At 36.5% G+C, this 14,605-nt stretch overlaps 1 protein-coding gene across 1 annotated transcript in view; it reads left to right on the top strand.

Annotated features, from left to right (window-relative positions):
* LOC136033746 (regulator of G-protein signaling 17-like) overlaps nucleotides 1–14,605 on the top strand; it is a 163,805-nt gene that overhangs the window by 26,799 nt on the left and 122,401 nt on the right. The window contains exon 2 of the mRNA XM_065714644.1: nucleotides 9,440–9,581. Coding sequence (XP_065570716.1) covers nucleotides 9,440–9,581 — 142 coding nt within the window. The remainder of the gene's footprint in view (nucleotides 1–9,439; nucleotides 9,582–14,605) is intronic.

Genomic DNA, 14,605 nt, shown 5'->3' with positions numbered 1-14,605 from the left:
TCAATTACAATCATCTGATAGCGTCTAAACTAGCTCTTATTCAGACCTTCTTGTCACTGTATATGAAGTGTCATCAGCAAATAATATTAAAGATTTCGCTGGTTTAGGGGTCTCTTCGTTAGCTTCAATCCTTTGATGCAGGTTTGAAACATATACTTTTCAAATCCAATGGCCATGAAACGTGCGTGAGTTAAAATATAATTTTTGATGTTTTTCTTTTCGTTCAAATCGAACCAGTTCAAACACTGGGAGACAAAAATAGTAAATTGAAGTTTAAGGTTAGCTTAAATAATGCTTGTCCTCTTTGTGGGCGAGCAAAATTGCATAAAATACAAAAACATTTTGGTTGCTGAACTCTTCCTAAAAAGTGTCTAAATAGGAGGAATGAAATACATAGTTTGTTATATAGATGTATGAATATAAAAATGAATTGAAACAATTTACATTGTATGATTGGAAAATTAAATCAGCTGACAAAACAGTGAATAGCGAATTCACTGTTTATTTAGAAAATAGCAACTTATTAAAAGGATATAATTTAGAATGCATGAATTTCAGCATTTAATGGTACTAGAACTTATTACTTGTTAAAATATGTAATGCTGTGTTGACGCGTTTGTGAAAACCCTCATCAAACCGTGGCGTCGCACGTTTGGCATGTGCCAAACGTGGCGGAAATTTGCCAAGCGTTCGGAGGAGTGTCGAAGTATGAAGTGTGAAGTGTTGAGGAGCGTTTTGAAGTGCTTATGGAAGTGGTCGAAGCGTTTCGGGGACTGTGTCAGGTGTGGCACCAAAACAAAATGTGTATCAGTTAAAATTTAATAAATAGATTTAATTCCTGTTTTTACCATAGGGTTACAACATGCATTTGGAGAATTAAAAACATTTTCTTTTTCACGAAAATACTGCGTAATGACTCTGTCTTCCTTAGTTTTCCAAGCGAAACTGAACAATACACAGACCATACTGGAAATAGGGGTGAATTTTAGCATTTAATGGTACTAGAACTTAGTACTTTTTAAAATATGTAATGCTATGTTGACGTGTTTGTGAAAACCCTCTTCAAACCTTGGCCAGCTTTCTCAAAAAAAGTGTGTAACAGTTAAAATTTAATAAATGGATTTAATTGCCTGTTTTTAAAATAGGGTTACAACATGCATTTGGAGACTTAAAAACGTTCTAGAATTATTCTCTTTTTCTCCAAAATACTGCATTATGACACTGTCTTCCTTAGTTTTCCGAATGAAACTGAACAGTACAAAGACCATTCTGGAAGTAGGGGTCAAAAATTACGCTTAGCTAGATCTCAGAAAATCAGTTTCATAGCCACAGAGACAAATGATGGGTGACAGAATACATTAAACTTGTATAATTTGAGCTATATATTTGTACACTAGGGAGGTTGCAGTTTAGGCTAGGGGCGCTGTCCATATACTTTACACCCACATCCACCATTACTGTACAAATTCAGAGCTCAAATTATATTATTATATAAAATACAGGTTAAATGAAGGTTATATTTTCATTAGGATTAACCTAACTTCACTTCTTGGGTATGTTTCGCTTAATTAACATGTATCATATGTATTTTTGTTCGACAAAGGATCTATTAAATGGCAATATATTTTCGAGCAGTTTGTGATTTATCGGAGGATTTTTTGCATTACACTGCCCGAAAATGCTAATTTAGTATCTTCTAACTTTTTGTTTCCGCGTTAGACGAATATTCCACATCAGTATACATAGAAATATTTAAAAGTTTTCTGAAGGGACTAGACATTTTTTTTTGCTTGTGCCAGGTTTTCTGTTTTACGCGAGTTCCGCTATAAGAAGGTTTCCGCACTTAAATTTTATCGCTATGAACATTTTGAACTCACAATATGAGTGCTGTATTTTAGATATCAAAATATTTAATGAAATAGAGAAATAATCATTAAAACAACATTATATTTTTGACTTATCACGAAATCATTATTTTCCTCAAAGATCAAACAACATTTTGTATTACTTCCAAGCTTAATGTCTTTGTTCTCTTGAATGTTTCTACAAGTCAATGACCTTGAGATTCCTCAAGTTTGATCCCTTCCATAGAGATGAGAAGTCTATCAATACACTATTAATGAAAGATTTGATTGCCCAACTACCTGTATGAATGCTTAACATATTAGGAGGAAAAACAAAGCACTTCGGTGATGAAAAGTTAAATAACTCGTTTTTGAGAAAGCTTTAGATGAATAAATAGACGGTTGAAGAACTGCCACGTGAAAGATAAATGTGCAAATATTGAAACTGTGCAACGAGGAGAAGGGATTAGGTGACAAGGTGTCATGTCAATTTTTTCAATTTTTTTACTCAAAATTAAATTAACTACTGTCCTTCAATAGATAAATGGCTCAAATGCCTAGTCGATAGATTCCATAAAACAAAAATGAAGAAAAGTTCAAATTGTACAATGATGGTCTTTTTATTCTTATAAACTGTTTGTTTGTTTTTTGGAAGGGGGTGGGGTATTACTAAGTGAAGCAAGAATATCTAATGCTATAAACAAAAAATAATTTAAGCCTTCTGTAAATGTGATACATTTCATGGAGAAAACTATCCTCCTGCCTTTACTTAGTTGGAGATTTGAGTTTACCTTGTGGAAGCATTAATGCATGGCTTAGCACAAACTGAAGTCTAAGCGTTTGATTCTGTTTAACTCCCCTCTCCCCACCTGATTGGGCTTAAAAATTAAAGCTGATGCCCACTTTGGGGAGTAACGACTCTCGGATAAAATACTGTTTTGATAAAATTGTCCATGTTTTGGGATAAATACAAATTAATTGTACAACCCTATGTGAAAGTTAAATAAGTTATATTAGGGTGTCTAAAAAAAGTCAGTATTTTTGGTCCAAAATGAAAAAAACATGAAGTTTTGTGCGCCCTAAGTTTAATGGAAGGAACATCCCTAATGGCTAAAAGTTTCAAACTCTTGCTAATGTACAACGTTGTTTTAACTTTGACATTTGTTTTGAAAATTTTTAAAAGATATTGCATTTAATGCTTGTCCAAAATACGTATGGTTTCTGAATTTTTGGCTTATAACAAGTTATCAATTTTTGGAAATAATTTAAATAACTTTTTCCACAAACAAGTTTTTCAAATAAAAATAAAAAGCTCCATTAAGTGAAAAATGAGCAAAAATAAAGTCAAATAATCTTCCAAGCGTTATTCTTTGCTCTTTTTGAGTTTGACTCGGCTATTTATTGCAATTTCTGTTCTTTTTTATTTTATTTATTCATTTATAGTGACATGTAGTTTTACGCTTGAAAGATTATTTGGCTTTAATTTTGCTCATTCTTGGCTTAATGGAGCTACTTACTTTTCTTCCAAAAACGTGTTCAGTGGAAAAAGTTTTTTAGATTAATTTCTGTTTGTTTTTATTGACATAGTCCTTTTCATGGAAAAAAAACCTTTTATATCTTTTCAGTTTTTCAAAGGCAGCGCAATAGCGCGGCCTAAGTAAAGAGCAGTGTTGTCTTTTTGATCATATTCCATAACATTTCCTGAATTTCCCAAATTAATATACTCAGTTATTCCACTGGTACACACTTTTGACAATCCTTCTACACATCTTGTGTTTTCATTGAGTTCAAAAATCCCCTCAACATTCTTTGAAAGGCTCACCTGAACGCCCTTCGTCTTCCTGGAAAATAACGTTCAAACATGCATACCTTTCTCAATAACATATACTATGTATAAACAATGAACGAATTGCCTAGCCTACAGCCCTTGTCCTGAGGACTGTGGGGAGGTTGACATCCCCGAAGACATAATTACTGGACATTTCAACAAGGCTGAACCAAATAGATCTCTTAAAATTTCGACCGGATATATTTTGGAGAATGATAGGCTTAGGAGGGGGTCTGATTGCCTCCCATTCATTTTTGACTCTTTAAAACGGCACTAAAACTTCCGACTTCAAATCAAATGAGCTCCATCCGATCCAATGCCTATACGACCAACCGTTCAACAAAAACCTTATATGCCCTGGGCATAACTTGCAATCCTTGCCCATGGGCTCTTGGTTATGTCCATCCTAAAGACATTTGTTATATGATTTTTAGACTATTGGTAACAAAATTGCTATCGCACAATTCAATTGAATGCGTTTCGCGAAAATAACATATCAGGGAGGAAGGGGCTAGTTGCTGTCCAAAATGTTTGACTCTCAGAAAAGAATTAAGAATATACATTTCCGAACAAATGTGCCTCTTCTAAAGTTCAAACGACCACCCCTATCGTAAAAACCTTATATGCCCGTGGGACGAAACTTACAACCCTATCCTCGGACTCTCGGAAATTGTCTCATCCCCAAAGATCTTATATCTATGGAATATTTTTGAACAAATGGCTATCTCAAAATTTCTATCGGTTGCATTTGTGGAAAATCTGCCCGGGAGATGTGGCTGCCCTCCGATTACTTTGACTAATTAAAAAGGCAATAGAACATCTGATTTCTAATCAAATTCTAAGCCCATCCTGATTTTTTTTACTACCAACCTTTCCATAAAAACATTATTTGCCCTCGGGGCATAACTTACAACCCCTGGTGCTTAATCGATGTGGGAGGTGGGATATGCACCCTCCAATCACTCTGAATATTAAAACGGGCACTAGAGCTTTTGATTACCAATCCAATGAGCCCTCTCCGAAGTTTATACGATCACCCTTTCTATGTATACCTTATATGCCCCAGGACATAACTTACAACCCTTGCCTTAAGGGCTACGGGGGAGGGGTTGTCTTCGTCAAAGACATAATTTCTGGAACTTTCAATTACGTTGAGCAAAATGGATATCTCAAAATTTTGATTAGATGTGTTTGGGGAAATGACGGGCGTGGGAGGGTGGTTAGTTACCGTCCAATCGCATTCGACTATTAAAAAGGGCTCTAACCCTTTCAATTTTTATTCGAATGTGCTCTTTTAGAAGTTTCTAAGACAACAAATGGCCATCTTAAAATTTGTATCAGATATATTTCGGGGAAATATGAGATATGGGGGGATCCACCCACCATTCACTCTGAATCTTAAAAAGGGCACCAGAACTTCTGATTACCAATGAGCCCCCTTCGATCACCCTTTCTATATAAACCTTATATGCCCTCAGAGCATTACTTACAACCCTTGCCTTGAGGGTTGTGGAGGGGGGATATCATCCTAAAAGACATAACTTCTGTACTTTTCGACTAAATTGAAACAAATAGCTATCTCAAAATTTTGATCTGTTGTATTTGAGCAAATGGTGGGTGTGGTTAACACAATTACCCATTGCTATGACATTGCTGATATGTCCTTTTGACAACCTGTATGTTCATATACTGCTTGAAATTTTCGTCTGAATTCTCTTAGCCCTACAAGTAGCTGCAGTAGAAGCAGTAGTAGTAGTAGTAGTAGTAGTAGTAGTAGTAGTAGTAGTAGTAGTAGTAGAAGTAAATGTAGTAGTACAGAAGTATTAGCAGTAGTGTGCACATTTTGCCTTTTGGTTTGATGATGTTCTCCTTTAAGTGTACTCAGAAAGTTCCAACTTAATACCCAAATCAATTATTGAAATACCACTATTGTAATAGATAACTTCGAAAAAATAACTTCGAAAATATTTTATATTTATTATTTGATCTTTAAATACTTGCTAGCATATAGTTTTTTTTCTTTTAATTGAAACTCCCTCCAAACGTTTCAACTCAATTCCCATAGTGTCATTAGTTACAGTAACTGTACAAGTAGTATTAATAAGCATACACATAGTGTATTCTGGCTAGTTCAAAATCCGTCACAACTTACCCTGAAAGGTCCAACTTAATAATGTAAACTGTTATTGTGATATTGATTTGTCACCCTTTTTACAATCTACATGATCCTAGTTGGTTTGGATTTAGTTCAACATCCATCTAAATATTCTTTGTAGGATTCACCTTGATCTTGAACAATAAAAAAAAAAAAACAAGTGTTTTTGACTGCAGGTAAGGAGCGACATTAAAACTGAAAACGAACAGAAATTATTCCGTATATGAAAGAGGTTTTCCCATCCACAACGCCTCGCTCTCTACGCTAAAGTTTGTGATTGTTCTAAAAAGTAGAGTGGTGACAGAGTCAAACTTTAGCGTAAAGATCGAGGTGTCGTGGAGGGGACAACCTCATTAGCCTCAGTATTGCTCGCTACAGAAGTAGTAGTTTTAGCGATAGTAGTGGTAGTAGTAATAGTAGTTGTGATTGTAGTAGAAGCAGCAGTAGTTGTAGTAGTAGTAGCGTGCAAATGTTGCCTTTTTAATCACTTGATCATCTACCTTATCATTCCCTGAAAGCTCCAAACTAATATTCTCAGTCATTCCTGAGTTACACCCTTTTGACAACCCACACACGCATATCATGTTTTGACCTAGTTCAACTTTCCCCTCAACATTCCCTGAAAGATTCATCTTAATGTCCTTCGTATTTTGGGAAAGTAGAAGTAAAGCATACACTATACCATATACTATATACCTATAACATAAACTATATGTAAACAATGAACAAATTGCATAGCTTCCAACCCTAGCGGTGAGGCCTCGGGGGGTGGGAGGTGGGGTGGGGTTGACATCTCCAAACGCTTAATTACTGAATTTTTCAACAATGCTAAAAAAGTTGATGTCTCAAAACTTTTTTTTGGAGGTTTGCATTAGTAAATGATGGGCATGGGGGTGGGGGGTGCTCTCAAATAACTTTAACTCTTAAAAAGGGCAGTATAACTTCCAATTTAAAACCAGGTGTTACCCGTCTTAATTTTATACGATCATCAATTCTATACAATCCTTATCTGCCCCCAGGACATAACTTAAAGCCCTTGTTTCAGGGCTCTAGGGGTTTTGTCAATCCTGAAGACATTCTTATATGTTCTTTGGACTATTTTAAACTAGATAGCCATCGCACTATTTCAATCAGATGCGTTTGGGAAAAGAGGGGTAGCTGGGGGTGGTTTAGTTGACTTCCGCCACTTTTGACGCTCAAAAGAGGACAAGAACTTCAATTTCAGTCAAATGAGCCACTTCTAAAGTTTATACAATAATCCCTTCCGTGATAACCTTAAATGTCCCAGGGACATAGCTTACAACCATTTTCCCTTAGCTTTGGTGGTTTTGTATTAATCACTATCAGCAGCCATCAATATCACCATCAGCACCATGATCAGTAGCTGCGCCCTGATCACTTTGACTCTTAAAAAGGGCACTAGAACTTCTGATTACCAATCTATTGGGTCCTCTCCAAAGCATATACGTCCACCTTTTCTATCAAAACCTTATTTGGCCGCAGGTCATAATTCATAACGCTTGCCCTGAGAGCTCTGGGGGCGGGGGTGTCTTCCTCAAAGACATAATTTCCAGACCTTTCAACTACCATGAACAGATTTGCTATCTAAAAATTTTGATTGGTTGTCTTTGGGGAAATAATTAGAGCGGGGGCTGGGAATAGTTGCTTTCAAATCACTTTTGTGTCTTAAAAAGGACACTATAACTTTCAATTTCAAATCAAGTGAGCTCCATCTGAAGTTTATATGACCGCCCATTTCATAAAAACTTTATATGCTCCGAGAGTATAACTTACAACCCTTATCCCAGGGTGCTAGGCGGTTGTGTCAGGCCTAGAGGCATTGTTATATTTTCTTTCGACTATTTTTAACAAACTCGCTATTTCATAATTTCAATAAGATCTGTTTCTTGAAAATATGGGTTGTGGGGGGGGGGTGCTAGTTACCTTCCTTCACTTTTGACTCTCAAAAGGGAACTAGAGCTTCTAATTTTCAACCAATTGAGCCTCCTCTAAAATTAAACAGCCATCTTTTCCATGAAAACCTTATATGCCCCAGGGGTATAACTTACAACCCTCGCCTCCAGGCTTTTTTGGTTTGTATCAACTTCAAAAGCCTTGTTATATGATCTTTGGACTATTATGAATATACTGCCTGTCTCAAAGTTTCTATTGGATGTATTTTGGGAAAACACGACATGTAGGAGGGGGGTAGCTGCTCTCTGAAAGGGCACTAGAAATTTTTATTACCAATCCAATGAGTCCCACTCCGAAGTATATACGACCACTTTTTCTATAAAAATTTGTATGACCGTTGGGCATAACTTATAACCCTTGCCCTTAGAGCTGTGGGAGCGGAGCTGTGTTCCTCAAATACATAATTTCAGAACCCTTCAACTACGATGAACAAAATTGCTATCTCTAAATTTGGATCGGAGGTGTTCGGCGAAATGATGGGTGGGGGGAGGCTGGTTGGTCTTAAATTACTTTGACTCTTAAAAAGGGCAGTATAATTCACGATTTCCAGTCAAATAAGCCTCATCTGAAGTTCATACGATCGCCCAGGCCGCAGGGGGACTGTGTCAACTCTAGAGGCTATTATACATTCTTTGGCCTTTTTTGAACAAAATAACTATCTCACAATTTTAATCAGATGCGTTTGGTGAAAAGGGGGGCTCTAGGGGGGGGGGGGTAGTTTCCCTCCATGACTTTTGACTTCCAATTTTCAACCAAATGAGCCTCCTCTAAAGTTCATACAGCCATCCATTCCATACCAACCTTAAATGCCCCCGGAGTATAACTTACAACCCTTGCCCCCAGGCTTTTGCAGTTTGTTTCAACCCCAAAAACCTTGGCATATGATATTTGGACTATTTTCGGTAAAATGAATATCTCAAAATTTCTGTTAGATATATTTTGGGAAAATAACACATGTGGGGGTGGGATAGCTGCCCGCCGATCACTTTGACTCTTAAAATGGGCTCTAGAGGTTTTAATTACTTATCCAATGAGCCCAATCCAAAGTTTATACGACCACGCTTTCTATAAGATTTTTTTTATATGCCCCGAGGTCATAAATTACGATCATTTCCCTGAGGACTGTGTGTGTGTGCTGGGGAGGGGGTCATCCTTAAAGCCATAATTTCCGGACCTTTCAACTACGTTAAAAAAATGTTTGTCTCAAAATTTTGACCAAAAGCAATGGGCGTGGAGCATTTGCCCTCCGATAACTTTTGACTATTAATAAGGACACTATTCCTCTCAAGTTCCAGTTGAATGAACTCTTTATGAAGGATCTACGAAAACTCCCTCTATACGAAGTACCCTTGTCTAAAACAAACAAACAAACCAAAAAAAATAGAATGAAATAAATAGATAATACGTTGTGCCAACATCTTTCTTTACTTAGGCAGCGCTATCGTGCTGCCTATAAAAAAGTCTTTTACTGCTGTGTAGCACATACTCTCCTATCTATTTGACGTTAGCTTAGGACATAAGAATAATTTCCATTCTCTTTTCGTATTTTAGTTGTTAACAATACATTTATTTGAAAAGTTTCTTATGCCGTTAAGGTTGAACGTAAAAGCATAATTGAAAATGTTTTATATTTTCTAGATGTCGACAGCCAAAGTGGAGTTGCCATCAATTGATATTCCTGGTAGAGTTACTGACTGTATTTCTCGACTTCAGGTACCTGCTCAAGCCCCAGCTAGCCAAAATAATTTAGTGTCAAGTCCTGTCCGTAGTATAAATTCTGGTAAGAAAAAATAATTTACTTTCAAATGACGGACACATAAAGGAAGTTAAAACTTGATTCCATACCCTGTATACCAGCAATGGCTCTAGAGCAGTGGTTTCAAGCCAATTTTGAGCCATGCCCCATCTAGGAATTTTGAAACTCCTGATGAGCTCCCTCGTGATATTTGAATTTTACTATTCAAAATTTTACTTGATTTTTACCCAAGGAAGCTTAAAGGCCATTAACTTGTTGTTTTTTGAGGGGTCGTCATTTAGCCATATTTTATGCTAATGAACCACATTTTCTGTCTAAAACATTCTTTGATGCTATTGCAATACTATCATATACCTATTTTACTCTTTAAATGCACGTGAATGTTACATCGTTCATTGGCTCCTGAAACGCACATGAATGTGATGTCAATGACATGATTTTTATTTCAGGATTGATGCTCTAAAGTATAGTCCTCCAAATTCTGCGCATGACCCACCAAAGTACTAACATGCCCCATCCTTGAGGCCTGCACCCCACGTTAGGAACCACGGCTCTAAAGGATTTTGTCCTTTTGGTGTGAAGGAAGCAAACCTTTTAAATTCGAAGAATGAATAAAAAATACTACGGTTAAATAATGAATGAATCATTTCCATTTGGATTAATTTTATATTTTCTCTGTTTTTGGCCTACTTTAAATGTGTAATTTTAAGTGTAAATACAAGGTAAGTAAAATAGATGAACCTTTTGCGAAAAAAGGCTCACCGAAAAGCTACAGCAATGCACTGTATTTCTTTTTATTGAAAGTATTCCCTTCTTTGTTCTGAAGATTTCTCCCTCGAGTTTTGGCTACCACTAGGTGCCCCTCAGAACACATTTTTTGTGCCATCTGAATTGTTTTCTCGTTTTTTTTTTTACTTTATAATTTCAATCCTTGGCCAAATGATGGTTATTAGCTCTGAGGTTACATCCAAAGCTCATTTGTATTTTACTTTGTCACGAATTGCTTGACCTTAAACGAGCTCCTCAATCCAGGTAATCTGGAGTACGTTTTCCGGCCCAGACATAAGATTTAAGTTTGAAAATACTTTATATTTAACAATTTTTGACGCCCGAAGGAATATAATGCACAGGATTTATTTTTCGCAACAACTGGACTTTGAAATCACCTCATTCACCAAATATGACTAGTTAGGTTTTTCCTAGCACATTTGCTTACATAAAATTTGTAATCTTATATTTTTAGAATAAGGATGTAAAAAAAACGATTCATGGAACGCTTATGTTTAAAATTTCGTTTTCAAAGCCTTGGTTTCCCTTGACAAGGGTTGGTCTTTGCGACATTACCATGAACAGTTTGATTGAAGTTGACCTAGGATTCATTGGGAGGGTTTCCTGGTAAATATCCCCTTTCGTTTTTACAGGTGCAAGTAGGGATGCAATATTTGATTTCATGCTGAAATGTTGCTTCAATAGAAGGAGGACTATCATCCTTTTGGCATCTGCATGTATGCTGAGTCCAAATGAAAGGGCAGAAGCGCACTTGGCGGCCTTGACCGAGCGTTTGTTTTACCGAGCGTTATTTTTTACCGCGCGTTTTTTTGCCGTCGCTGCTCTAGCTCGTACACACTGGGTAGTAAAAATTCTACCGTCGCAACATCAGTCGATCATAGTAGATTGGATAGATTGTATTAGACATTAAATTGATATGAAACCGTGCAACAAGAGTTTATTTCATTCATAGTGTTCAGCACTTAACTACTTACTTAGGTCTTCCGACGCTGGTTGGCGGATAAGGCGACAACGATGCCTCTCCATAACGACCTTTCTTGTTCTTTTGACTAAATCTCTTCGAGCGATGTCTTTTAGCGATGTTTCTTGTTCTTTTGACTAAATCTCTTCGAGCGATGATATCAAAAGTGCTGCATCCTTGTCAAGACATTTGCCTAGTGCTGTCTTCTGTCGCCCACGTCTTCTGATACTGGAGGAACCCAACACCACAAATCATGAAGTAGGCAACTCTCTCAAATTCACACCATATGATCCCAATAACGCCATCGGTTAGTCACAGTTCTATCGATCACGAACGGCTGCTCTGTCATTTCACGCGTAGAGGCGTTAGTGCTATTATCAGTCCACCGGATACAAAGGATGCGCCGGAGACAGAAGTTCTCAAAACCATGGATTTGCTTTTCCAGCTGCTTAGTCAACACCCAAGATTTGCAGCCGTATGTACATTAGTACGGAGAGGACGTTACTATTGGAAAGCCGGAGCTTGAGCTTTAGGGAGTATGCTGGATTCCTCCAGACATTTCTTAGTTTGTTGAAGGCGCTTCCTGCACATACAATGCGCGTGGTAATTTCCCGCTCAAGGATACCGTCTCATTTAATAAAACTACCAAGGTACTTGAACTTTTCAAAGACCTCGTGTAGTACATCAGATCCGACTTCAAGCTGTGGGGCAGGTAGGGTATTGACGCTGTTTCGCATGACTTTTGCTTTCTGTGCACTGAATGAGAGACCGATTCGCCTGGCCATGCTGGAGAGTACAGTGATATTATTCTGTAGTTCCTCTCTTAGATGAGATAGGAGGGTTAAATCATCAGCAAAGTCACAATCAGAGGATGCATAGTTCTGGTTTAGCTGGCTTCCACCTCTGAAATTACATATTCAAAGTATATAGTCCATGAGTATAGCAAATAACACTGGGGAGAGGATACATCCTTGATGGACAGTAAAATGTAAACTAAACCATTTGGTAGGGTCCCCATCATCAGTTCGTACATCACGTAACTGGGATCTAAGAACGTAATCATTGTTATTAAATTTCTTCTATTTTGGAGTTTTGTTTGGTTTCGATGAGGCTCACTTTTACTTACCGTTCACTTAACTTCGCTACTTAACTTTATTTTTTTTTTTCAAGGGGCCTCTCTGACTAACCTTAATCTTAGACGAACCTGCTCTTCCTCTGGACATGCCTTCGGTATCTCACTCAAAACATTCCCCCATGTCTGGACACCCCCCCCCATCAAACTCACTTGATTCTTAGGCTAAATTTATTGCTTCATATTAAGTGGGGAATTACTTTTCATTGTTCAAAATGAACAATGAAAATATAATTTGAATGGCCGATTACAAATTAATCGAAGTTTTCGTGCATAAATAATCCATTTCTAATGTTTAGGCTTATTCAGCTATTTAAGTATTTGGTGGCTTTGCAATTCATTCCTCCCCTCCCCCTCAGACGAAATCTCTGTTGAAGCTTGAGTTTTCCTTGTTAATGGAGAGTGACATTGATGGAGTACAAAATCTGTTAAGAAATTTGATTTCTGACTATGTTTCAGAATAAATACTTAAAATTTAGTTTAAGGATTTTAGTATCTGGTGCTTCAATTCTACATTCAAAACTTGAGCTTGGTATAGTACATAAAAGTTGAACGCTTTTTGTTGAACTGAAACTGATCATAAGAACAAAATTGTGATCATATTCTTACCATTATGTAGTTTTGTCTCCTTATTTTGTTTCTTAAATGCCTTTTTAAAAATTGTATCTACAATAAACAAATGTCAAGATAGCAATTTCACGACTAAACGAGATTACCACTTGACGCTTCCGGGACGTAAAAAAGCCATCATTGCAGATACTAAAGCTGGACTATTACCCAAACGAGCAAATTAAACTCGTTTTAAGTTGTTTAAACAGCTGAAACGATTGAAACTAAGAGATTTTAAACATAAACTAGTCTATTTCAAAATTTCTCTTTGTCGGCATACTTCCTGTTTTGTTAATATTAATAGCGATCAAAATAGCATTAGCAACGGCAATAACCACATTTTTATAGGTGTCACTACGCTTTATCCCTTCAAGATTATGTCTTTTTTCATAGCTTTACAAGGGGTATAGCTAATCCCTATTTTGATGGACTGAGTGCCCGCCTCGAAATTTAGTTAAAGTGAAAAACAATATATGATGAATGTACAAAACCTTTTTCATAATTTTGCACGTGTGTACAAAAGATGATAACATGTACAAAAGGTCATAAAATATACAAAAGGAATGTACAAAAGGTCATAATTTTACACATGAAAATAGTCCTTCCTAAAAGTGATTATTAGTAATTTTTATGTCGTAATTTTTTTTTGTCTTCTCCAAAAAGCGTCTTACCCAAAAATGGCACTGTTTTTGTTTGTCAATAAAAAAAAAAAAAAAAAAAAAAATTATAAACCAGAAGTTGCGAAAGACAATAAATGTTTTTTTGCGCCTTAAAAAATGTACTGTTGCTTTCATGTATTAACTAAAAAAGGTGTCAATGTGTTTTGCGGCATCTAAAGAAGTATCGTCGTTTTATCTGTCAATGCAACAATCACAGTTTTTCCATGACAGATAAAACAATTTATTATAAAGTTGTGGTCGTTTAGAATGTCATTCTTTTTCCTTTTCGGGGACAAATTTTGCCCCCCCCCCAAAGTAGATCTTTACCTTACATTTTTTTTATTCTAACGATTGATAGGATCTGGTTGTTTTTAAGAGAATCGTGTCCATGGAAGACTTTACCCTATAAATGATTGAGCCATCAGAAGCTTGTATCGATTGAAGGCGTTGCCCGAGAAAGATCCCAGAAAAAAATGGAACTAACGAAAAGTCTTGTTCATGAAAAACAAGACCCTCCGAAGAATGTAAAGACAAGAAAATTTTCCGTGTGAAAAAATTGTCCCATTGGTGAAACTTTTTGTTTATATAATTTTCAACGGTCAAAACTTTTGTTGCAAAACTTTTGTTGCACGGTTTTCCGTTGGTTATTTTCCTTCAGGGAATGTATCTTTCCCAAAATCATATGTTTAGGAATATTCCTTAGGTTTAATAGTCGTGAGTGGAACCTTCTATGGTTAAGATCTTCTAGAAAACTTACACATATGGAACAGTAAACTAATAGATGACCAAGGTCATTGTTGAAGTTCTCTGTGCACACAATTTTTGCTAAGTACAGTCTTCCAAGGTTATAATCTTCTGTGTGTATAGTTTTTTTTTTAGTAATTGAAACCAATTAAGT

This window comes from Artemia franciscana, chromosome 12, assembly GCF_032884065.1.
Source record: "Artemia franciscana chromosome 12, ASM3288406v1, whole genome shotgun sequence".
Lineage (NCBI taxonomy): Eukaryota > Metazoa > Arthropoda > Branchiopoda > Anostraca > Artemiidae > Artemia > Artemia franciscana.
The sequence above is the reverse complement of the archived record's forward strand: the minus strand, read 5'-3'. Positions and strand labels throughout refer to the sequence as shown.